General features: G+C 41.7%; 1 protein-coding gene across 2 annotated transcripts in view; it reads left to right on the forward strand.

Moving 5' to 3' along the window:
* osbpl10a (oxysterol binding protein-like 10a) overlaps positions 1 to 26,904 on the forward strand; it is a 76,648-nt gene that overhangs the window by 46,251 nt on the left and 3,493 nt on the right. For both annotated transcript variants that reach the window (XM_084563229.1, XM_084563230.1), the window contains 6 exons: positions 843 to 1,074; positions 5,408 to 5,538; positions 20,255 to 20,404; positions 20,485 to 20,986; positions 25,131 to 25,317; positions 26,663 to 26,845. In XM_084563229.1, the coding sequence (XP_084419355.1) occupies positions 843 to 1,074; positions 5,408 to 5,538; positions 20,255 to 20,404; positions 20,485 to 20,986; positions 25,131 to 25,317; positions 26,663 to 26,845 (1,385 nt within the window). The remainder of the gene's footprint in view (positions 1 to 842; positions 1,075 to 5,407; positions 5,539 to 20,254; positions 20,405 to 20,484; positions 20,987 to 25,130; positions 25,318 to 26,662; positions 26,846 to 26,904) is intronic.

Here is a 26,904-nt window from a genome sequence, read left to right on the forward strand (position 1 = left end):
CATTAAGAAAGGAAAAGTATAAATCATTGCCAGTGTGTGGCTTTGAAGTCCCCGAAAGGAATAAAAAAATCTATGTTCGTACGTCAAGTGACAACCTTACATTGTCGACGAGTCGCCTTTCAAGTGTCGTTCTTCAAGTGCTCATTGATGTTAGGTTGTCGTCTGTTTAAAAAATGAACTGGTGAAACAGACACATTTCATGCAGTGACAAGTTTCAGTTCGTAGCTTCATATCCCCGGCTTCTGTTGCCTTTTCTCCGGTAGTGTGAACGCAATGGGGTGTTTGAAAATTTCACCTGCAGTGATATTTAAAGAGAGAGTTTGCAGATATGTATAGTCTGTCAGCACCATTAATAGCATTTAATAGTACTCCACAGCGTGCTGTCAAAAAAGATAATGTGGCAGGGTAAAAAAAACAAAGTGGTATTTCTCTGAAGCCTTCTCAGTGTATAGCAGTTAAAGGTCTAAGGTGAAGCTGTTAATTGACCGCCATTGAGAGGATTTGGACCATTCCTCTGCTAGCGTTAGCCCATGCTTTTTTTTTTTTCAGATGAGTGTACATTGCAATAGTGCTTTTGTTGTGTTTCAGGACTGACTTACATATTTTGCATGTCACAGTAGTATGGGCTCTATCTTTAGTGAAATATTTCCATGCACCTGTCTTCTCAGAGACGTCCATGTTTTTATTGTCATGTGACCAGTGAGTAGTCGACATGAAAGCATCATGGGACAGCAGTGAAGTCGACAAACCGACTAGTCGACTACTCTGTGCCCCTAAGATCTAAGTAATGTAATGGTAGATTTTGTCTTTTAATGTTGTACGTTTGTGGGTTGTTTTTGTAGGTGATGTCCCAAGCCGAGGGCCAACAGAAGAACCTTGTCCAGTCCATTGACTCACTACCTACCAAAGGCCCGCTCTCGTGTCTGGATCAGGACCTGCTGCTGCTCAAAGCCACGTCAGCCGCCACACTCAGCTGCCTGGGAGAGTGCCTGAACATCCTCCAACAGACTCAGAGCCACAGCCAGCCACCGCCTCAGTCCCAGGCCTCCCAGCGCAACCACACCGCCCCCTCTGGTGAGTCCGCCCCGGGCCCCGTTCCAGTGCTGCTACTGGAGCCCCCGGCCCCTCCATCTCCCCCAACCCAATTGTCTTTTCAGTCCCATCCTCCAGAGCCCAGCTCCAGCGGCAAGGCCCAGCTGGGGCTCGACTGTGGCTCTTGTCCGTGCCTGATGGGTACCATGAACTTAAATGTTTGTAGTAGATGCTGCTGAACGTTGCATTTGTCTGTTAAATTGTTCCATTTATGTTTTTAGTGAGTAGCATTGTTCTGTGTTGTTTTCCATTCATTCTTGTGTCTCTTCAATGTCGTCAGTCCATTGAAATGCCGATACTTCCTCAGAATAGTTGTGCCAAGTACAAGCATGAATGTGAAGCGTGTGTGAAAACGAATTTGTCGTCAGTATTGTTTACAGAGCCCTTGAGAATGCACTTCAGAATGTCTCCCTACATGCATGTCGGAAAAAATTCAGGGTTTATGTGTGAATGAGTAAAGCTAAATATAATGACTAATACTATGCACTCCTTAAATCTTCTCAAAGGATTAAGTCTTTGCCAAAGGAATCCACGCTGGTGCCTAGAATGTCAGACCTCTGCCATGTTTAACCCTCTCTGTGCCAGATCACAATGGATCCAATAAAGTTGTGTCGATTTAAAACCATTTGCAGCCTGAGGGTGGTTCTATTGGCGTAACACCAAGGATGAGGATTAAGGAGCAGTCCTTTAAAGGTGGAAGGCAGACACGGACTTAAAATAAAGTAGAAATGTTGTGGACTAATCCTATTTTCCCAAGTAAAGAGGAGTATTTACAGAACAACAGCACCGTTAAAAAAAAAGAGAACCGGAGCTCATTTAAAGTCGTACCGAAAATGAACACCAAGTACTCCTGCAGGCGTGAAAGGTGGCCCCGACAATTTGTACCTTGCTCAATTTGAGGAAGATGACCGATTAATGACATTCAAAGCAGTTACAGTGGAACTCCTGCAGCATTATCCTCTTCTTTACTGTTGACAAAACAGTCTCAAATTGGTCCACATGAGTTCACGCTTAATGACTAAATCACTAAATGTGCTACATCAAAACAAGAACTGTTTTGATGTATAATAGAATAAGTAGAGCCTTCCGTAGACTTGTTTCGGGAGGTTTTGATGCTCTTCCGTAACAATAACCTTAAAGTATTGAGTCATGGATGCAAATGACAAAACTTGGTTTCATGTGAATGGGTAGCTGAGCTCCCTAAAAAGTGTGTTCAGAAAGAAATCAAGTCTTTTCTTCTTGCCGTTTCCAAAATCAACCCATTTTCTGTCTAAACACAAGTTTAGAGATAAAGTGAGGAGTTAAAACTTCCTCAAGGAAGCTCGTAGGGATGGGGTACCCAGTTTGAATGCCTCCCAGACTTGTTTCTGGAGTTAGAGGCACATGCAACGCGAAGCAGGACCCATGAGGCCTATTTCCTATCCTATCTAGGCCAGAAACACCTTGGGATTTAGAAAACGGTTGTTTTGATTCCTTTTTTTACCCAAAACTTCTTGGTTCACATTAAAATCCACTGTAACTGCTGTGAATCCGAACTAATGACAGCTGGTGTCCTCGCATAGAGCAAGCAAAACATTTTCAGAGCCATCTTCACGCCCTGCAGGTTTTCAGTGGAGTGTTTTATACCAGGAGGTCGTGGACATCAAGCACCCGTGACTGTGAGAAGGTCGTTTGGGTTTGGGGTGGGTGCAGGATTCGAACCTGAAGTTTCCAGTCCTCACAGTTTGTTGGTCTTCTTTTTGCGGCAGCAGTCACCCTGCCCTGTACCTGTTCATCAGACAGGGGGTGGTGTGGAGTGGGACCACCCGGCCGCAAGTACAAACCTCTTTCCTTCCGCTGCCTGGCTGACAAGTCCTGTGGCGGTCCAGCTGCTCCCCGCTTACGGCATGTACCCCCCACACCTCAGTGAGGAGTTTTTTGTTTTTTTTTCGTTAGGGTCCTCGGTTTAGCCAAGAGATGGGTTGTGTGGCTCACCGGCATGGGCAGCATCCTGGTTTGATGCAGCTGATAAAGGGAGTGGCTGGCTGGTTGAATGGTATCGTCATGCCCTCATGAGAAAGCATTGCTGCTCCGTTGCATGGGCGAGAAAACTCTTTGGTAGCGAGCCGAGCATGAGGTTGGACTGAGTTTGGCTGGCACGCTGGTCCCTCCAGGCTCCTGTTATTACAAAATCAGATCAACTTTTTCTGAGTCAGGGCTCGAGAGTTTTGGAGGAGCTTTGTTAAAACTCCCAACAAAAACCTGCCAGTCACAAACCAGACAGCATATTATCAGCTGGTGTCATGGAGGATCTTTGCTGCTCTCTCTCTCTCTCTCGCTCTTTTTGGATCCGCCCCCCCTCCCCTCTTTCCCTCCCCTCTGTCACTGCAATAAAGAGCTTGAAGCCTGACCCTCCCTCACTCTCACCCGCGCACAAAGAACGTTTTCCTTTAAGGAAATGAAAATCCATAAAGGAAATTAACTTTGCAAACGAGTCCCATTGCAGCTTAACATAAAGAACTTAAAGCAGAAGTGCTCTGATTCACCGAAATGGAGGTGCGGGGTGAATACAGCATGTCTTAGTTTGAAAGAAAATAGAAGGGGACAAGAGGAACGAAGTCTGAATGGATGTCACGGCCCAGAAATGGAAAGCCATTGGAAACAACGACTGCATGAATGTCTGTGTCTCCACTGTTTGAGCTGTGATAGCCTTTTGATTCACCTGCATGCCTCTATCCAATGGTCCTAACACGCCGCTGCTCTAGAGCGTCTCTACTTCTGGCGCTTCATTGTGACATCTCAGAGAAAGTATCAAAGCATATATTTATATCCGTAGAAAACAGCTTGTGAAAACTCATTCACAGCATAAACACTATAACCATCCCCAGACATTTTACTCCTAAAGAACCCATTAACCTCCTGATGTCTTGAAAACAACGGTGTCAAAAGTTTTCACCATATTTACAAGTCACATTTCACTCGCCTTCATGCTAGGGGCGCCTCCGGTCAGGTTTTCACATTACAGGAGTCCAGTTTCACTAGAGGAGGTTCGCTCACACTTTTCAGGTTTCTGCCAGTCAAACTGTCAGTCGACCAAAGCTGTGGTCTGGCCTCGGGGCTATTTCAGCACATTTTGTGGAGACGGACTCGCCTCTGGCCCACCGGCACGTCGACCTGTGTCAGCACCCCCTCGCTTCTCGCTAATGGATATCAAAGAACGGCCTCTGGGTGCATTAGACTTTTAACCCGATATAAGCGCTGGGATCGGACACGAGAAGGGCCTCGGATACGGCTCTATTAAGAACTACTGCTGTCATGTGTATTAGAAGCTTTTAAATGAGAAGACTTGCACTCATAAATGGAGTTAGTGATGAGTCTATTCATATAGGAGACACCTAAGAGCCCTCTATCAAATTAGAGCCTTTCAGTCAGTGTTGTAACCTTCAGTTCCTCCCAAGTTTCTCTTACGTCACCATAATTTTTGCACATTTTACCACGTTACTTAATATTTATGGATATTTATGGACCTACAGTTCAGCAAGAGGCCTCTACAGGACTAGTGATATTTAGATGTAGGGCTTAGTAATGTTTTTGTAGTCACTATCACAAATTATATTTATATTAACCATGGTATTTTCACAAAATCTTCACTGACATTGCTCAAATTCATCTTAAAAGCACAATCTGGTCCCAATATCACTCTGAATGTAGATAACTTAGACTGCTGATTGTGGTCCAGGACTCGTTTGCTGTCTCTTAAGCTTCCACGTGGTGTCTTTGTGCACAAGTAGTAGCCGTCTTGTTGCTACTGCAAACTTTACAATGTTTTGCAACATGCTTAGAAGAGAAGAAAAACACAACTAAAGAGGTCAGTTATCAAAGGAAAGGTACGCCCTTTTAACACTGAGAGTCCGTCACGTGTAGGAAGAAATCAAAAGATGATTTTTATGGTTAAATACCAAGATAACTCCAGTAACTAGCATGAAATTGTTTAAGGAGTTATTTAAAGCGTGAATGCGTTTCTTGCAGAACATTTTTGTGCCTGAGTCAAAATTAATTCTTGTCTCTTCTGTATGTTTGACTGAGCTAATACAACAAGTCAGATTATAAGAGAACAAATATTACACTTAAACACACACATAATTCCTCTGTGTCTCGGTCTCCGTCACTCTTGCACACACCTTAATACTGAATGCCAGATGTAAATAGGAGAGATGAGATTTCTTCGATTCTTTCTACCCCCAAAAATCAATCTTTAAGTCCCAGCCAGCTCTTGTTTCACTCTTGTTAACGGAAAGCCTGCAGCCGGCTCTGACGCTGCCTTGTCAATTTTCAGATGGTGTTCCTGTGTGGACTGTACCAAAGTCGCCCTCAGGGGAGCAGTTGAAGAACGGAGGTCTGACTCCTCTACGATCAGCCGAGCCCTCCCCGGACCTCAGGAAAAGGAGTCTGTCCCATGGTGCTGAGGTGAGAAACGTGACGTCACGCTGTCAATTATCACCTCTGCCTCTCTTTATTTCCAACCCTCCCGTTGACTTGGTCTGGTCTCAGATGTGAGCCTGAGAACGCTGCACAATTAACCTGGGAGCAACTGAGATGTTGTGCGTTTCTGACAGATTTGAGGCAGGGGTTTGTCGGATGGCTGGGAGGAAAAATCGTTACGCATTCGGTGCTTTGATCCAAAATTCAGGCTGATGAAGCAAAGGATGTAGAACACGGAGAGACATTTTTTTTTTTGCTGCAGTTTGTGTTTTGGATCGTGTAATTAAAGACGGGAGTGTATGCCGTGCAGCAAAGGTCACTGCCTGTGATCCTTTTTGTTTTTTGTTTCCTTAGCCTTGTCAGCATGCCAAATTAGGTTGTTCTGCAAAGTTTTATTTGCTGCATGTATGTCTAAATAGCATTTTTAGATTTCTAAGTATTTATAATGGATTTCCTACAGTATGTAAACAGAACGTCTGTATTAGTAGAGATCCTGCACATAGCAAAGATTGCAATCCGATACTTCATTCTTGTTATGAGCTTATCTTGAAATTATGCAAAGTAAACACACACAATATTCAGACAATTTTCTCACACTGAAATGTTTTCTGGTCAGCAGCAAAGTCTCGAGTACTGTTTTCCTTGGTTGATGATGGATTACACTTAGATTTTCTTGCCGTAGTGAATTGAATTTAAACACTCGCGAGTTCAGAGACGGTGCCAGAGGAGCAGGTGTGGCGACGTTAAGACAGTTAGGATTTCTGCCTCAGCTTCTTCTCACTCTGTCGCCTTTGCCTCTGTTGCTCAGCAAGGGACACACACTCATCTCTTCTGAAAGTTTTAACAGAGGTGCTGTCAAGTAAGTGGGTCACACGGTATAGAAGTGGAACTGAGCCGCTCCCGGGAGCAGCTTCGTGGATTCCTGCCTGGCTGGCTGCTGCAGAAAGGGGCCGTCTGACTGTCTGTCTGTCTGGACCTCTCTGTATCTGTAACAGGAAATAGAGGCCCGGGTGACTTTGACGTAAATGAGCGTCAGCCTGGTGGAAAGAAAGAGGGGCGGGTGGAAGTGTTAGGCTGTTATTTAGTTGCTTATTATTTCCCACCCTAAAGGATAAAGCTGTCATAAATAGCTGCATGCATAAAAGCTGACATTATTCTCGTGAAGCAACTAAAAAACAGGTTTTTGGAGTTTTTCTAAAGATGTTTCACCATCCTCACCCAAGCGGCTTCTTCGTTTCTGAATGACTCATCGAATGCTTAACTGCAATTAGAGACTGTTGTTCAGATTGATGTTATTTGTCACAATTAGCTGTACGCCAACGACTCATTAAGAGCCATAAACTCTCCAGACTTTTTGTTACAAAAGTTTTTATTCCATTCAGATGTTGGTGGGGGTTCATATTAACAGACCCCAGTTTTGTAATTTTCAGGTGTGCACCACCCACAGATGTTCCCAATAAAAAACTAAATTCCTTTAGAACTGAAGAAACTGCTTGTATGATGGTGACTCATCTTCAAGAAAAACCCAACAAATCCCTCTGCCTCTGTTTTGTTTTTTAAAGATATACCGTGACCTGGAAACTGAGAATCTTCACAAAAAAAAACTCTATTGCTATTAAAGAGTAGCTATGTTTGATCTCAGTTCTATGAATACCTTGGAAAAAAAAATAAAAGATGAAGATGAATTGAGCTCACATCAAAGCACTACCAGATGCAGCCACAGTGGATTTGTTCTAATGGCAGAGACATTAATATCCGAAACATATTTTCGGCCGTCGTGAGCATGAGCTGTAAATGTTTTATTTTCGGGATGTATGCTGGAAGTAAGGGTGCTGAAGGGCTGCAGCTGCCCTTAAAAGCAGGCGTAATAACACCATAATCTTCAATAGCCGGTATCTTGATACGCATTAGTCCAGTATTAAAGTCCCTGCGAAGCGATTTGAGGGAGGTTGGAGTGTTTCTGTTGCACATGAACACGCTGAGAGGAGTGATAGTTAGTTTTAGGTTTCTGTTTGATGAGTGAGTCTTAAAGTAAACTTAAAAGTTCGAACTGCAGCCTCTACAGTAATTTGGCAGGATATGGAAACCTGAGGTATTGAGCTCACAGTTAAAAAAAACAAAAACAAAAATTGTGTGCTTCTATAACAGGATTCATGTGTGCAAGATCAAACATAAGTTTAGGCAGGAAGGCCCGCTCCAATCTAATGACTGACAGCTCAGTACAGCAAGGAAAAGGCAAAAGGAGGCAACATAAAAAGATTAAAAAAAAAGAAAATTATTTAAATATGCAGAAAACAATTGAGAAATGAACATGCAAATAATGTATATATATTATAATATATAACATATACAGAATTAAATGTAATAATAAATGTGAGAATATTTTTTATATATTTTTTAATACTGTATTTCTCTCCAAATTTATTTATTCTTTATTTTTAAATATTTTCCGCATTTTTTTTATTTTTGTCTTAATTATTTTTTTCATATTTACACATTTTTAATTTATTTATTTGTTATTTAATTGGTTCATATTTACTGACTTATAATTTATTTTTTTATTTATTATTTAATATTTCACTCCTAGGACTTCATAGTTGAAAGTATGGATGCATAACAGTCACAATGGATTCATTTCCAAGAAAATAATACATTTATTTAAATATTTAATCCTTATGATTAAGTTGTGTATGAATCCACACTACACTTTATTAAAAGCTCTTTAACCTCTTATTAAAACCTGTTAAAAATGGATTCCTTAGAGTTTTTTTGTAAACAAAGGTCACGTATCTGAAACACCTTTTATTCCAGCAGAGTGGAATAATGTAAAACTCAGCGTTTAATAAAAAGAGGAAGATTAATGGTGTCATCTCAGCAGCATTTCCTGCTACGTCTGCTCGTTATAGCCTCTTTGTCAAATCTTAGACATTTGTCGTTACCTGTCAAAAGTCTACACATTAAGAGAACAGCCTGCTTCAACACTAACCTCAGATCTTATAATGACTTGACGCTCATTTAAAACTCACCATGCAGCAGTTTAAGGGAAACAGAGAGGGACATTTTACCCTTGATGTGAGCCGTGAATCAACTTCCTGCTTCAGCACCACGAGGGGGCTGACTGTCATGTAATCCGTCATGTTAATGATCATTTTCTATTGACATACGCGTGTAAAATGGGTATTACGGTGCTGCAGTGTCAACCCATTTACCGCTAATTGTTAAGCTGTTCAGCATACTTCATGGAGCACAATTAAGAGCAGGGAAGCAAGGGCAGTTCGTGATGGTGAAGACAGTATTATGGCAGCTATGCTTCACAGACATTCCTGCCTCCGTCAGTATGTTTCTGCTAATTTAGTACAGGATACCACTGCAGTAATGGATACGCCGTTAAGGGAAATTTACAAATGTCTTACAAGATTTGCCTGAGAGAGAATTATCACCCACTTCAAAGCATTTTAGTATTTGTAGCTCTTTGTTTTGGTTTTAAGGCCACTTTAAACCTACCGGATTCAAGGCAAATTTAGCAACTGGCTCAAATATAACAAGTATTTTCATTGCTCCCAGTGGAGAGCGAATCATAGCTAAAAAAAAAAAAAAAAAGCAGCTTTAATCTTGACTTCTTGGTCGTTTAGGCAGGTGTTATTCAATTATGGACAGAGTTATCTACGTCATCCACAAGTGCTGTGGAGTTGAATTTGTTTTTAACGAAATGGCTCTGATTGGTTGTAGGACTGCTAATTGTACCGACTAGTCGACGTTACTGCTGTGCCGTGACGCTTTAAGCAGGAAGTCGACTTGTCTCCGATCACGTGACAATAACAACATGGACGCCTCAGAGTCGTCGCAGCAAATTAGCAGCGATTCGTCAAGTGTGCGGAAATATTTCACCAGAGATGAAGCCCATTCTACCTTGACATGCCGAATATGTAAGTCAGTCCTGAAATTACAACAAAGAAATCCGCTAGCTAGCAGAGAAACCGTCCAAAAAACAGAGAACGAGGAGGCAAAACAACAATTTGCTAGTTTAATTCATTGTCTAAACTTATTAGATCTAGCTGCTATACATGGAAAAGGCTTCAGCTAATACCACTTTACCGTTTAAAACTGGCAACTGGACGTGTAGAGTTTTTTGAGAAGACGTTTCACCACTCTAGTATCTTCTTGGTGGGAAATTTGAGGTTTAAATAGGAAACTTGCTTGTTTGGGAACCATAAACTGCAGCTAATTTCCATTAACCTTTTAGATACTTACCTGTAGTTTGGGTATTATACCATGACATGGATGACTGAGAACCTTCACAGGCGATATAGTTCATGTGTTTATGTTCAGTTCTGTTGCCTCCGTAGCTCGCTTTGTGGGAGTATTTAGGTCAAGAATTTCATTGTTGCAAAGCATTGCTTCCTACTGTGGGTTTATGTGTGACGTCATCGGCTAATCGACGTCGACTCGACTTTAATCACATATTAGTCGAACAAAAAAATCGGACGTTGTTCAACCCCTGCTGCAGAGGTTTTTTTATTTGTTTGTTTGTTTTTGTCTTTATAGCGCTTGAAACACAATAAAATCCCGATGGAACCAGGTTACCAGACTCATACTGATAAGCACTGAATGTGGCCACGTCAGGCTATACGGACTTTATCCTCTCACTGTCATATTTAATGTTTTACCCTATTGTCAGACCATAGGCCATGGTTAAAGATTAACTTACTGTAGAAGTCTGTGCTGCTTTGTAATGAGACTGTTTCTGTAAAGGGTTTATGAGTTATTCAGTGATTTACTGATGTTTTGAAAATACATCGAAGCTAGACATAGAGTTTTTGTAAGAAACTTTTGATTATTGATAAGGCTCAGCAGAAAATGAGGAATGCATCTTCACGACCCTTCTTACTAATGTCTTCTAACTGGTCTATTGGAGGGTTAGTAAATTAATAATCATTTATAATAAGCCTCACTTCGTTAGTTGGTATTTGCTGTACAAATTTTGATCTCACTGAAGAATCCAAAAGTGGATCGGTTTAAAATTTCACATATATATTTTAAATCTTTCATTGTTTTAAAGAAAAGCTGAAGTGTCGTTCTCAAAGCCACTGCTCTGTGAGATTTTCCTCTCGCCTGGTCCTCAGCTCTGCCCTGCTGCTCCAACCAGATTTCATTAAAACCTTCAAAGACGTTGCTTGTTTGAAGAAGATGGGGCAGAGAAGATGGTGCAGGTTGCCCGGTCACATTAGTCCAGCTTGACAGTGATGTTTATTCATCTTTTAAATATTTTAACCATCGTCCTTCAGAATACTCCCACCGTAATCTGAGTGATTGAAGGTTTTGTGAAGGAGAGGTAAAGGTTGAGTTGGAGTGAGAGACTTTTCTTTAGTTGATATTTTTGCTAAGGTGAGGCTTATAATAAACAGAGATTGAGACGTTTGTCCTGGTAAAGGTGGATTTGATGAGACAGCAAGTTTGCCATCTTGTGGCAGTGGAACAAATTGCAGATGGAATCAAATTATGTGCTTCACTGAATTTAAGGTTTAAAAGTAGTGCTTTATATTAAGTTTTTACTTTGCACCCAACGATAATTAATTAATTAAAAGTTCATGGTTAACTTCTCCTGCGTCCTAAATGATGCACGACATTTGTGGTGCAGTGAAGCTCAAGGACGGTTCTTGTTAGTCTTGGTTGCTTGCCAGCTGTGTACCATTTTTTTTTCTGCTGTAATCTCATGAGCGGTCTTGAGAGCAAGCAAGAAAGCACATTACCTCGGTATAATAAAGGTTTGCTGTTTGAATTATGTAGCACCGCGCTGCCATTTGATATTCAGTCCTTGTATGCAGCCAGCGAGGGTATAAGCGCAGGGCCAGTGCGTGACTGTGGGAAAATGGAGAGGAAATTGCAAGTGCTTGCAGAAATCTGGTAGCTTTAGGCACTTGCAGCAGCTCCAGCACACTCCCTCACCACATATGAGACCTGTCCTCTGTATAACCATAGAATTAATGACAGACCTTCAGTCAGCTCTGTATTAACAATGCCTCTTAATTATCCACGTTTGTGCTGTCTGGTTCAGTTTCATGGTTTACCTGTCGTGGACCTGAACCGTCACTAATACACCTGTGCTTTCCCTACTGTGGCAAATCAAAATGTCTGCTGTGAAACAGGGTAATTAGATTAATTTAGTTTTGATTTACGAGCTCGAGAATTTACATAAAAGGCTGAAAAATCCTTTAGATGGAGACAAAAGAACACAACATTGTGCCACTGTAAAGTCGGTTTAATTTATAAAAACCTCATAATCTGTATTAAAAAATGGCAACCTGTATCCTTAGGAAAGAAAATCTTATAAACCAAACAAGAAAGATGAGGTAGAAACCTCAGAAGAGCAATAGAGGAGGGAAGGAGGCTTCACACAGGGTGAACAAAGAAATAGATGTCATAAGGACAGAGTAGATGAAAACCATAAAAATCCACAATAAAGACACAGACATCAAAATAACTTGACAGCTGTATTTCCTTTCTTAATTTTCTTTTTGAACTGAAATCTTCTTCACCTCTTTTAATATCTGACTTATTGTTCTTTTGTTTCTCCAGCAGAGGGCAGCAAAGTCTCCTTCTGACTTCCAGTGAGTCTGAACATTAGATAAATCATAAAAGCATAAAGAGTGGCAGTGAAAGATATGTATTTGTAAGTTTTCAGGTGAGATCAAAGTGCAGCGTATATAAAGGAATAACAAACCCAGAGGTATTCTGCTGAGATTTGTTCCGTTCTTGAATTCACCAACTTTAAAAAAGTTTAACAACTGTGCGGCATCAACTTTTTTCCCGATTCTTATTAAAAGACCTGTCAAAAGACCTATCAGTCCCGGTGTCAAAAAAATAAAAAATAATAATGAGCAGTGTGCTCTCGGCTCATACTCAGTCTGTGAGGAAAATATCAACCCGTGACTCACTGTCTGCTCTGTAATCCGTCCTTTATTGAACCTCCAGCTTTAGTGTGAACAAGACGCCTGCCTATTAGACGCGTCCTCCTTCCTTGTCTCTCCTAAAATAGACGCCACAACGTTTACTTTTTAAGTTATGAGCAATAATAGACAAACTCTTTTTTTTCTAACTTTTTCAATATCTTCTACTTCTTTTTTTAATTTACTGATTTAACCATAGACTGTATATAAATATGGACAACGTGTCGCCACTTCCTTGCATTGGCCAAACTGACGCTATGTTGCCGGGGATACGGGCGGCGCCATCTTTGGAGCCAGAGTCTGTGCAGTGCGGTCCGAAAGTGGAAGCCACGCGGAGCCGACCACACTTCCGCCAGACTCACTTGCATTTTCGTTTAATTAATACTACCCTCTGCTCTACCTCCGCCAGTTACAAGGAAATTTTGGATTATTAAACACTGTACTTATTTATAAAAAATGTTTTTACAACTCTCAACGGTCTCACGGACCGCTTTACGGAGCGGTTGGCATGGCAACTGGTAGTCATTTTGTAACATCCGGTTTCTATAGCGTCAAATAACAAACTAAAATGAAACTCGTCCAAAAAATTTACACTTAAACACACATCATCATTATATTAACTACCTGAAATGACAGAAACCATCCTTGATAAAAAAAAAAAAAAATTTGATGTGTATTTTATTGTTTTAGTTAGTTTGCGCAAGTCCCATCCACTGATATGGAGGGGGAGGAGCTTATGACCTATACTGCAGCCAGCCACCAGGGGGAGCTCTACTTGCTTTGGCTTCACTTTTGAGGAGCTGTTCCACCGTCCATCTTTATACTTGTCTGTGGATTTAACAGATGAGCAGTTTTCAGATTTTTCTCAGCTTCCTCTTAAGGCCACGAATGGCTAATTAACTTTTCACCAGTGAATATCCTCCTGCAGAACAACTTTATTGTTTAAGTGGCAGAAAAATAAAGTGCTAGTTGACTTGAATAAGGCCTCTCATTGGACCTTTTGGCTGATGTGAGACTGGGTAAGCATGTCTGCGTTAGCACCTAACTGACTCCTGAGTCTGCACCGTATTTCACGTCCTTTCATTAGACGCAGCGCTGATGAAGCAGGTCACGGTGATTTATACGTGAACGGCTAAAACTCAGCGTCTCGTTGTTGCCTGCATTGTTTGGAGAAGCTGGAGAGATTCGTGACTTCCAATTCCTTCCTTTTGATGCTTTTCTCAGTGTGAATTATTTGGCGCATCTGGGTCACCTCCCACGCCTTCCCTCTAATTTTCTGCGTTTACATGGAGAATAAAACTTGATCAGAGATTGCTGCTTAACCGTTGGACGCGTGTCTCACTGTGAAACACTGGACTCATTCAAAAGGAAATGTTTCTGTCCCTCCTGGAAACTGTCAGCTGATGCTCGCTCGACGTGGAGCAAACATGCACTGAGAGTAGTTATTCCACCCAAAGAAAAATTATCAGTTTGCACGGTTATTATGAGATTATGCTTCCTACTGACAGGATTATCAAATGTTTACACCACCCCTCCCAATCTGCATCTTATTGGTCCAGTTTATTGTGATTTTGGTGGTTACATGAGGCATTTTTATTCATGTGATTATTACTGTGAGCATATAAACATAGTCTTTATTCTCTGTTTCTCTGTTTTTCTTGTTTTTGTTGAAGCCACTGCAGTCTAGCTAAGCTTTAAAAGCATTACAGCCCACACAGACGTCTCCTTAACAGCTTTAAGAGTCGTTGAAGCTGCTAATTAACACCTTGGTGCACGGTAATGTACCGTATCAGCAAACAGCCTAAACTCTCATATATTTTTATAAACTGACACATGATACGGTCACTTCTAGCTAAATGTCAAACCGGAGGACTCTCTAACTCAAAACCTTTTCAGTAACTCCTTGGCAGTTGACATTCAAAACATCCCTGACATTTAGCAGAGGAAGTGGAGCTCAGGAAAAAAAAAAAACTTAAAAAAAACCAAACCACACAGTAGTTACCTTCGTATCAATTTATTCACCGTCTTTTAGGCAGCGACTCTTACTTAAATAAAGGCTAAGTGTAAAGCACACAAACTTGAAGTTCAGAGATTGTTTGACTAAATGTCAGCACTGGAGGTGCCGTTAAGTGAGTCTGAGAGCGATTCTGACGTGGCCTGCCTCGGGGTTTACTGGGAAAACGCACGCAGTCAGATGCAGTCATGATGCTGGAAATACCAAGCTGATATAAGAGAGGTCAGAGGTCAGGAGGAGGGACGTGAACGCTGCAGTTAACAGCTCGGCTAGCGATAACTTAATGTCATGTGCAAGTACAGGAAATAAACATGAGATGTAAGAATGAAACAGAAAAAAAAGTATTAAAAAAAACCCAAATTAAGAGTATATACACCAATCAGGCATAACATTATGACCACCTCTCTAACATTGTGTAGGTCTCCCTTGTGCCTCCAAAACAATTGTGACTCATCAGAGAATGGACATGGGTCTTCTGAGGGTGTCCTGTGGTGTCTGGCCACAGGATGTTGTTAGTGGGGGGCCTTTGGGTCCTATGGGTTGAGGGGAGGGTCCTCTGTGGATCATCACACAGATACTTGATCAGTTTGGGATCTAGTGAATTTGGAGACCAGGTCAACACCTTGTGCTGTTCTTCATGTTTTTTGAGTTCTTCCTAAAGCGTTTTTGTATGTGTGACTGTGTCAGGCTGCATCCTGCTGGGGATGGCTGCTGCCATCAAGGAGTGTCATTGCTATGGGGTGGGGGTGCCTGGTCTGGTATAGGTGGGTGCTACATGTCTAAGTAACATCCACATGAATGCCAGGTCCAAACGTTTCCCAGCAGAACACTGAATTGTCACAAGATGGTCAATGTTATTCACTTCTCCTGTCAGTGGTTTTAATGTTGTGGCTGATCGGTTTATCGTGCATATGCTTACTGCAGTGTCAAACTTGTGAACTTTAAGCAACTTTAACCTTTCTCACTAAGCAAGCTGATTTTCAAAACGCAGCTCTCTCTGTGTCTTTGTGTCGGCCCCACAGATCAGCCTCGTTTCTGCTCAGCTGCTGATCACATCGAAAAACTCTCCCATGCTGCAGCAGAGCAAGACTTAAAGTTCAGGGTCAGTGTTACGCTCCGCTGTACGTCAGTGGAAACGCAGCAGGAAACACATTCGGCCAATTAAAATCTGAGCTGGGGTGGAGACATTTCACTTGCATTTCCTTTCCTTGTGGTTTTCTTTCTTTTTCTGGGAATTGTTCCCAAAGGGGGAGTAGAAGAAGAAAGAAGAGGAAGAATCCACTTTAGTATATCCACTTCAAAGGCAGAGCTAGAGAAGGAGGACACTTGTGTTGGAGAATGATTTTGCTGAAGGTTTAGAGTCTCCCATGTTCTAAGACAAAGAGATGGAAGTGATGATGATAGGGGGTGAAGAGGACAGCTGGTGAAGGAGGACGAGCCCCTGAAAGTAGCTGTAGCTTGTTGATGGGAAAAGGAGTCTTTGAAGTGGGAGCCCGAGCCGACTTGCCCTAACCGAGCCTCCTGTAGACACCCACACTCTCCCCTAATGATTTAGAGGAAAAAGAGAGAGAGGTGGACGACCGAGAAGTGGGAGGAAAAGTAGGAGGGGGGAAAGACGGCTCAGGAGAAAGATGGTGATGAAACAGAATAGCGGATAGCATCAATGAGGAGATGGAGGGGAAGGGAGGGTGAATGAAAGAAACCCTGACGGAGATGACAGCGCGAGGGTGGAGGTGGAGGTGGAGGTGGGGGCAGAGACGGGACGAATGAATCAAACTGAAGAGCGGAGTCAATTAAAAGGAAGCAGGGAAAGAAAGAAGAAAGAAGGGAGAAATAAAAGGAGGAAGAGGTGGAAAGGGAGAATGATGACAAGACGTGTCCCCGTGAACGAGGCGACTGCTGCTGCAGGTTTGCAGAAATGAGGATGGGTTATTAAACAAGCCTGACACACACACACACATAAACCTCTGATGCATGCTCTAGATAGGAAGGAGAGGTGGAGGGGCGAAGGCAGGGAAGCCGTGTCAGAAGAGGACAGGAGGGAGGAGGAGGAGGAGGTAAAAATGGAAAGAGGTGCAGGGAAACACAGCAGAGCAAAGATGATGTAGAGGGAGGGCGTAGGAGAATAGACGTCACTGGGACTTTCCTACAGCTTCTTCTTTTCCCTCCTCCCTGTTTTTCAGAGTGGGTGGTGGGCAGAGAGGAAAAATAGAGAGAGAGAGAGAGAGAGTCTCTGCAAGTCACGCTCACCACCTTCACTCAGCCACTCTCTCTAAAAACACCCTTCAAGTGGGCTGCTCACTCAGTCAGCAAATCCACGCGAGGAGGGAAGAGGACGGTTTTGTTTTTTCGGCGCGGCCCGTCACAAGTCCTCAGCGGGCCCAGATTTAGACAGATTTTCCACTGAGAGAACACCCCCCTTTAATTGGATTTCACGCTGACTGAAGCCTTGTGCGGTGGTTATCCTGTTTGCGGAGTCAGAAGCTTTAACTTTAAACTCTCCTTTTTTTTGCTGGATTTTACTCTCGGTGGTGTTTACCTTTTTGTTTTTTGGTTTTTTTTGGTTTTTTTTTTGGAGATGAGATCCAGTTTTATGCAGGTCAAGCCTGTAGCTACACAGCAGTGCAGTGTGAGTGATCACAATCAGATGTTTGTGTGTTTGTTTGTGTGCATGGCGTGCTGTTGTATCTGTTTGCGGACTCGCTTACCGAGCTTGTCTTTTTAGCGTTGAACATTACTTGCTTTCACCGAGCATCGGCGCCCACGTTGACTTTATACATTATTGAACTAACTCGCCAGTCGGGGGGCTCGTTCTGGTGGGAAACATTTTCAGCATCTGAAATGAAACGGAAAAAGGTGAAAGAACTTTTTCCTGTTCTCGTTCATTAATTATCTAACGGAGATGATGAAATTAACAGCTACAACTCTGACATAAAGAAAACCTTGTTACAGAGCTTAATTACCTCAGTGGGATTACCACATACTTTACCTGTGTACCTGAGTATCAAGAATTGTTCCCTTCTGTATGCATCACTCAGGCATAACATTACGACCGCCTTCCTAATATTGTGTAGGTCTCCCTTGTGCCTCCAAAACAGCTGGGACTCATCAGAGAATGGACATGGGCCTTCTGAGGGTGTCCTGTGGTGTCTGGCAACAGGATGTTGTCAGTGGGGGGACTTTGGGTCCTATGTGTTGAGGGAAGGGGTGAATCATCCCTCAGATACTTGATCAGTTTGGGATCTAGTGAATTTGGAGGCCAGGTCAACACCTTGTGCTGTTCTTCATGTTTTTTTAGTTGTTTCTCAAGTGTTTTTTTGTGTGTGTGCCTGTGTCAGGCTGCATCCTGGGGTTGGGGTACCTGGTCTGGTCTAGATGGGTGCTACATGTCTAAGTCACATCCACATGAATGAATGCCAAGTCCAAAGGTTTCCCAGCAAGATGGTGAATGTTATTCACTTCACCTGTCAGTGGTTATAATGTTGCGGCTGATAGGTGTACATGAGTACTTTTACTGCCACTTTAAGTATATCCACCTCACATTTCATTGCTTGTTGACATCTTGGTCTGTCTTCTAGTAGTCTTTATTGATTGAAGTATTTGGCACGTGTTTCAGCAACAGCACTCTCTATTTTTTTTATGTCGTTGTGGTAGCGCTGCTCTATAAACGTGTCTGATTACTTCTTCTATCACTCCATAAAAGTCATCACAACAAGCTTAAATGGTCCAAGCCCTGAGTACATATATAATATTATGTCACCTGCCAGAGGGAAAGTCGTTCTACTACTACTACTACTACTGCTCCTCCTCTATAAAATGTTATAATAGGATTAATCAATCATTAATAAAACCATTAGCTGTAATTAATCATTTATATTCTTAACAAGTGTTCTCAGTAGGCTTACTCTTTTCATGAAAAAGAGGGGTTTGTATTTGGATGTCGTTACAGTGACCTAAAAAGCTGGAGCTTTGTCTACACACACATAAATAAATGTTCATATTCATGTAGCTGTTTATAGCACAGAGTGGTGCTAGCATCTTTTAGGGCACTGTATACTGTATGCAGTGCAATAACTGCAAGAATTCCTATAAACAAGTGTTTTTTTAGATTGAATATAATACAGGGAGTTTCTCCTGTAATGATCGACAGCAGCAACACACTCCGACACATTATTATTCACTTCCGGACAAGTTAAAGTGCATTAAAAAAGTCTTAGCTGAGGGTTTTTCTGCAGATACGCTCCGACCTCTTCAGCAGTAATTTCCCTCTCGCTGTCAGGAGCCTCTTTAATTAGTTAGAACCGCTGAAATCATAACAGACCTCCCCCAACCTCGCTCTGTTTCCCTTTCACTTCTATATATATCACTCTGCTCTGAGAACCCACCGGCTCCAGGGACTCCTGTACACGTGTGTGTTCATGCGTGCGCCGCTCCTGTCTGCGCTCTTGTGCAGGATGTTTCGTCGGAGGGTGGCGCTCGGTGTGATGTGTGTGGGGGCGTGTGGGGGATATTGGTGTGCGTGCACGGGATGAAATATTCAGGCGACAGGCAGCCACTCTGGTCCTGGAAATCTCTCTCTCGTTTTCCCTTCTCCTTTCACTCTGCAGGATTCTCGCCTGCACTCGTGCTGCCAAGAGTTTCCGTTCAGATTTCTCTCAGTATTTCAGCTTAATCTGCAGCAAAAAGGCAAAATAACCTTGGAAAGATACAACACAGCTCTATTATTGTATGGATGTAAATGAAAGATCAAGAGCAGAGTGGCTGTGCTAGGGAGTTGTTGTTGCCTAAAGGCTCGGAAGCACTTTCTGCATTATACATAACCCCCCTTCTTGTTTTTATTTTTTATTTTTCTCCCCCCTCCGTTTTCCTTCCTGCCCCTAAGTTGCTGCAGGAGATATCAAAGGCATCTGCTCTTCTCTAACCTCAACTGGATCCGTTTCCAGTTGAGCGATGGAACACAAATGAAGGACGCAACATCTGTCCGCTCTGACCGGCGCAGGCATTGTGGAGGCCAGCGCTCGGGGCGAACAGGCGGCGCTCAAAGAAACGCAGTCACGGAATGGATAGAATTGGGTTGCGGTGAAAAAAAAAAAACAGCCAATACCTGGTCTTGAACAAGAGAAAAATAAGTGTAATACATTTGCGTTTCCTTTCTTGTGAGAAGATAAGCCTGGCTGTAGTTTGTCATTATCACATCCCTTGAAAAGACTAGAATGAGCTGGTCCTACTGTAGCTGATTTATCGTACTGTCCTGTCCAGAAATGGAGCATGAAAAGCAAACGAGTAGTTGCTCTGGGTGACATATTTACGCGCTGCAATGAGCGCGGCCATTAGTTCAGGCAGGATGTTTTGGCGGGCCAGGTTAAATGGTTTCCTTCCTCAGTTCCACATTTATTATCTGCGCCGTTATCTTCTCCTTTTCTATTACTCTCCATATCTTCCTCTGGACCTCCGGTCTGCAGAGGAGGAGGAGGAGGGAGGAGGGAGGCCTACAGAAAGGGATCTACAGGGAGGCAAAGGTGTGCAGCTGCCCCCTCTGCCTCCCTCATACGCCGTAATGCTGCCCTAAATGCTCACGGTCTCGTGTTAATCTGCAGCTGAACATATTCCCCAGCAGATACTTTTGTTTATTCCCATTTGAGTTCCCCAGCTGTTACCGAGTCTGAACTAATATACTGTATAGAAGTAATATCGCAAAGAGAGTAAAGATTAATTTGAATTTCCTTTTTTGTTTTCCTAGCACCACCCAGGGCTGGAAGACATCAGCCCCACTGAGGAGGTGACGGACATGGAGGACAACGAGGAGGAGGACCTGGGCGTCCTGGACGACCAGCGGAGCATCATTCTCCACCTGCTGTCCCAGCTCAAACTGGGCATGGACCTCACACGGGTATGAAACACTGACTCTCTACAGGGGAGGGTGCTCAGCTTGCTTTACCATGTGTATTTTAATGAGCGTGTCTTTCCTAGGTGGTGTTGCCTACCTTCATTTTGGAAAAGCGATCGCTGCTGGAGATGTACGCCAACTTCATGGCCCACCCCGACATGTTCCTGTCAATCACAGCTGGGGCCACGGCGGAGGACCGGATAGTCCGCTTCGTGGAGTACTACCTGACCGCCTTCCACGAGGGGCGGAAAGGGGCCGTGGCGAAGAAGCCCTACAACCCCGTGTTGGGGGAGACCTTCCACTGCTCCTGGGAAGTGCCCCGGGACAAAGTGAAACCTCTGGTCAGGTCGAACCAGGGGTCGGCCCGGGAGCCGGGCTGGGCGGCCTCCAACAACGCGCAGCAGGGCGAGGATTCACAGGGAGGCTGCTACAGGGTTCGGTTCGTGGCGGAGCAGGTGTCCCACCATCCGCCGGTGTCTGGGTTTTACTGCGAGTGCCGGGAGAAGAGGATGTGCGTCAACGCTCACGTGTGGACCAAGAGCAAGTTCATGGGCATGTCTATAGGAGTGTCCATGGTGGGAGAAGGTGAGCAAACCTGCAACATGCTGTGCACATGCAAAGTCAGGTCTCATTCTGCTTCCTGCTTTTGTTGTTGTGTTTTGTTGTATTCATTGAAAGTTTTGCAAAATCCGGCAGCAATGACAAAAGAAAAGGTGACGTTTAAAACAGGAGAGGAGGTCACAACTAGAACCAGACCAATACTAAAAGATCATTGAGATATTCTCTGCAACAAAAACATGTCCTCCTGTTAAGTATAGCTGTCTTTCTTGTGACAAACAGGAGGGAAATTTGGAAACTCTCCAAAAATAGCCACTTTATAATGTGTCACCAGCTCTGCCTGTCACAGTTTGTGGACTATGTGTGACCACGGCAATCAATAAGTCAGCACCATTACAGTAGCTACAGTAGGCTTCAGTGTGGATGAGTCACCCTGAGTGGACTCACAGGAAGTCCTTGAGCCCAATCGACCGAGTCTGGACACACGAACTGATTCAGACTTCTTACCACCTGTCGGGGAGGTCGTGACGCAGCAGTTCCCCGTCATACGCGGAGGCAGGCGCTGCCGTCAGAGAGAGAGAGAGAGAGGGAACACGGCGACCTTCTCATCAGGATGTATTGATTGCTGGATTTTATTTTTTTCCTTTTGCACAGCTGATGCTGTGTTTTTATGAAAGATACTGATTGGCAGTGAGTCAGCAGCAGAAAAGGAACTGAGTTATTGCAACTGATCCGGCCTGGGCGGATGATATTTAACCTACGTGACATTATGTGAAGCCCTTCAAGGGTCACGTGTAGGACCTTGCTCTAACTTGTAATACAAAATAATAATTGTCTTAATGTATGTAATCAGCCGGGGATGTCTGTTAGTTAAAAGGTTGCTCTAATCTCCTGCAGTGTCTTGCCTACAGGAGCCCTCTGCATACTAAAGGCCTTTATATACATTTATAATAATATTTCTCTGAATGCAGGACATTTACTTGTAACAGAGGACTTCTTTTACTTCCCAAGGCTCTGAGTAACTCCATTGCTCCTTGTGTTTAGGCCTAAAACATCATCTGTCGTGTATCACAAGCAGCTCTTTCACCAACAATCAGAAGTCACACATTTCACCCCGATGTCCTCTTTGCAAACGGAATCACTACGCACCATTGTTGTGACTGAATAGGTTTATCCCTCACCGTGACATGCTCACAGTGGTGTCACATGCATTGTCACCCTGCAGGCGGTGAAACATAGCTGCAGCTCAAGTGCTCTCTTGTAAACATGAGGTCTCAGGAGGTTGCTGTCTGTTCAGCGCCCTGGGCCAACTTTGGTAACGCGCCACCACAAATGTCTACACAAAACTAGAAAGAACATATAGAAATACAGAATAATATAACTCAGTAGGAGGAGGTGAATGGCTCTTCATCCTGACCAGAAGGTGCTCCATAAACACGTCATTATGCAAAATTTAAAGTGCTCAGTATAATGTGTACGTCTTCTAAGTTGGCTTAATGAACTGAGGACCTATCAACATCATGAAGAACATTCATGGTGGTGTCGTATCAGTTGAAAAAATAAATAACGTGTTGGGTTGTAACAGGTTAAATTCAACAGTACAGAGTCACTACATTATCAGTCAAGAGTCAGGACTAAACCAATTGACCTTGATGGTGAACACACTGAGTTTGTATTAACTTTGATTTTGCTTTATTTAACACAAACCGGAACATTCTGTCTGTTAAATTATATACTAACATTAGAACAAATTAATTCATGTGTGGTTTATTTGGCTTCTTCTGCCTGCTCATCAAAGTAACGAAAAGTAACGAGAAGTACTTTTGTTATTTTCATTACTTTTCGTTACTTTTCATTATTTTCAATACTTTTCATTACTTTTCGTTACTTTTTCAGTTACTGTCTTTACTTTTGTTATTTACGTTACTTTTGTTGCTTTTCGTTAATTTTCGTTACTTTCGTTACTTGTCAATACTTTTGTTGCTTTTGGTTACTTTTATTACTTTTCGTTACTTTTCGTTACTTTTCATTATTTTTTGTTACTTTTGGTTATTTTCATTACTTTTGTTGCTTTTTGTTACTTTTATTACTTTAGTTACTTTTCGTTACTTTCGTTACTCTTCGTTACTTTTTCAGTTACTGTCTTTACTTTTCGTTAATTTTCATTATTTTTCATTACTTTCAGTTACTTTCATTACCTTTTCAGTTATTTTCTTTACTTTCGTGACTTTTGTTACTTGTCATTACTTTTCATTATTTTCAATACTTTTCGTTACTTTTTCAGTTACTCTCTTTACTTTTGTTATTTACGTTACTTTTGTTGCTTTTCGTTAATTTTCATTACTTTTCGTTACTTTTAGTTACTTTGGTTACTTAGTTACTTTAGTTACTTTAAGTTACTTTAGTTACTATAAGTTACTTTAGTTACTTTTCGTTACTTTCGTTACCTTTTCAGTTATTGTCTTTACTTTTCATGACTTTTGTTACTTGTCACTACTTTTAATTATTTTTATTACTTTTCGTTACTTTTCGTTATTTGTTGCTTTTCGTTAGTTTCATTACTTTTGTTACTTTTTGTTACTCTCGTTACTTTTGTTGCTTTTTACTACTTTTATTACTACAGTTACTTTTCGTTACTTTTGTTATTTTCATTACTTTTCGTTACTTTTCATTATTTTCAATACTTTTCATTACTTTTCGTTACTTTTTCAGTTACTGTCTTTACTTTTGTTATTTACGTTACTTTTGTTGCTTTTCGTTAATTTTCGTTACTTTCGTTACTTATCAATACTTTTGTTGCTTTTTGTTACTTTTATTACTTTTCGTTACTTTTCGTTATTTTCATTACTCTTCATTACTTTTTCAGTTATTGTCTTTACTTTTCATTACTTACGTTACTTTTGTTGCTTTTCGTTAATTTTTGTTAGTTTTCGTTCTTTTCATTATTTTTTATTACTTTGTTATTTTCATTACTTTTAGTTACTTTGCGTTACTTTGCGTTACTTTACTTTAGTTACTTAGTTACTTTTCGTTACTTTGTTACTTTCAGTTACTTTCAGTTACTTTCGTTACCTTTTCAGTTATTGTCTTTACTTTTCGTGACTTTTGTTACTTGTCACTACTTTTCATTGTTTTTATTACTTTTCGTTACTTTCGTTACTTTTATTGCTTTTTGTCATTTTATTTTTTAGTTACTTTAGTTACTGTTGGTTATTTTCGTTACTTTTTCAGTTACTGTCTTTACTTTTCGTTAATTATGTTACTTTTGTTGCTTTACGTTAATTTTCGTTAATTTTCATTACTTTTTGTTATTTTCATTACTTTTGTTACTTTCGTTACCTTTAGTTACTTTTAGTTACTTTAAGTTACTTTCGTTACTTTTCGGTACTTTCAGTTACTTTCGTTACCTTTTCAGTCTTTACTTTTCATTATTTATTTTTTGTTACTTTCGTTACTTTTTCAGTTATTGTCTTTACTTTTCGTGACTTTTGTTACTTTTCGTTACTTTTGTTACTTCCATTACTTTTTGTTGCTTTCGTCACCTGTTACAGTGACGATGACAATATTTTTAGGCCTCAGTGCTGAAAATATTCAACACAAATTATTTACACTATTTAACAAAATCAAAGGAGCAAAAATTCTTTATTTCTAGTACAAGTCTTGCCATAATACCATAACATTTAACTTGAGTAAAAACATTCATGGTTTAATGCATTTAATTTCAAATGAACTGAAACAATCAGGTAAAAAAGCTCTGGATGTTTGTTAAGAAATGTTTCCAGTTTGTCTTCCACTTATTGTTCACTTCCTAATGTTGGTCAAAGAGTCACTTTATAATGAATTGCCTCCGCATGAGGTTGTGATGTAAAAACTATTCATGGACACGAGGTTGCAGAGGAAAACTAGAGAGGCCTTGTTTATGGGGAAATAAATCCACTTGAGCTCTAATTGAATGATGCAGATCATGCTGCTGAGTTGATCACGAGGTCCATGTATCAAAGCCTTTCTTGTGGGGAAGCCCTGATCAGCGATGTGGACCAGTTTGCATGTCGTTCTATACTGAAGGAAGTGATTAGATCAAGTTAAAGAAATGTTACTTTTGTACCCCTGAAAATTTTGCTTAATTTAGTGTAATGTTAATTAAGATTGAACTGCTCCTTCGTCCTCTCAGGGGTCCTGTGTCTCTTGGAGCATGACGAGGAGTACGTCTTCACGTTGCCCTGTGCCTACGCCCGCTCCATCCTCACCGTGCCCTGGGTGGAGCTGGGGGGCAAAGTCTCCATCAACTGCGTCAAGAGCGGCTACTCGGCCACGGTGACCTTCCACACAAAGCCTTTCTACGGAGGGAAGGTGCACAGGTGAGAGCTGCTCTTATGCTCTGTCACGGCCCGGCGTTATACATCAACGTCGCTCTGAGACTCTACCACCTGGTTCCTCTTTCCCATCCCTTTATGCATAAATACTTTACTACAGATGGAAGAACATCTTTTATTCATCACAAGAGACATAAATGTTGCCTTCATTGGTCATTTATTAAATATTAATACCAGGGGGAGTTACGTCATCTAAGGTTGTTGTAATACCCAATGATCTTAGCCCACAGCTGCAGAAAATGGTAATTTTGCACCAGTTTTCCACAATGTTATATTTCCTACTTGATTTAAAGGACCAGTGTGCAGGATTTAGTGGAATATATTATTAGAAATGCCATATTCCATGGAGCATGCCATGTTTCATAGACAGGTTTCCACTGTAGACCAGACTGGACAAATCAAATACTGACTCCAGAGTGGACCTTTTCATGTTTTATGTTGAGGTGGGGGCCCTCTGTGCTGGAAAAGAGGAAGTCGAGTACGGTATATTTGTTTGATTGCAGTCTGAAACCTCACCACTAGATGGCACTACACCTTTCACACTGGTCCTTTAAGGAGATAAGTTACATGAAATACTTTTGCAATATGTTCCATATATCATCATCAAATATTAATACACATTTGTATATCTGCATATTTGAAGAGCATATTTTTTATTAAGATATTTTGACCTTGGAGTTCATTTAAATCTGTTTATAAAGCTTTTTGGACAGAAGTTTATTATGTCTTGGTGAATGTATAAAGTCAAAATATCTTAATAAAAAAAGAAATGGTCTTCAAATATACATTCACCAGGACATAATAAACTTCTGTCCAAAAAGCTTTATAAACAGATTTAAATGAACTCCAAGGTCGAGCTCTTCCATTAATACAGTCTGTACACAATGCACGCAGCCACAGTGACGCCATGTCCCGTTGGTATGTGGACCATTGTTTGGAAGCCTTGAGTTTGGCATTTGGCTGGAGACAGAAATGACCATTTTTGGATAAGAGGGACAAGCCAGGCTCACAAACATACTTCTCCTTGAGGCATAATATCTACTTAGATTTGTGATTATTTTTTAAAATCACCACCGAAACATGGATCAGACGTGAATTTAGCCAATGACAACATAATTATCTTAGTATTTAATGAGACATTGGATCCAGTATACTCCCATTCACAGAGATTTTGGTGGATTTTATTTTTCAGTGCAGCAGCTTCTACAACGAATTAGTGGTGACACTGCAAAAAAAAAAAGTACCAAAAAGAGTTTTCTCTTCTAAGTTGATCTGTGTTTGTGCCAACGGTCTTCCAATAATAAGCGATGTCTCTGTTTTGCCATCGCAGAGTGACAGCCGAGGTCAAACACAACCCGACCAACACCATCGTGTGCAAAGCGCAGGGCGAGTGGAACGGCACGCTGGAGTTCACCTACAGCAGCGGGGAAACCAAAGTGATCGACACGGCCAAACTCCCGGTCACCAAGAAGAAGCTGCGGCCTGTGGAAAAGCAGGGGAGGACGGAGTCCAGGTGAGAGGGGAAAAAAAAAAAACGAAAAACGTCACCGATCCCTTCGTCTTCCTGAACAG

This window comes from Chelon labrosus (assembly GCF_963514085.1).
Source record: "Chelon labrosus genome assembly, chromosome: 16".
NCBI classification, from domain to species: domain Eukaryota; kingdom Metazoa; phylum Chordata; class Actinopteri; order Mugiliformes; family Mugilidae; genus Chelon; species Chelon labrosus.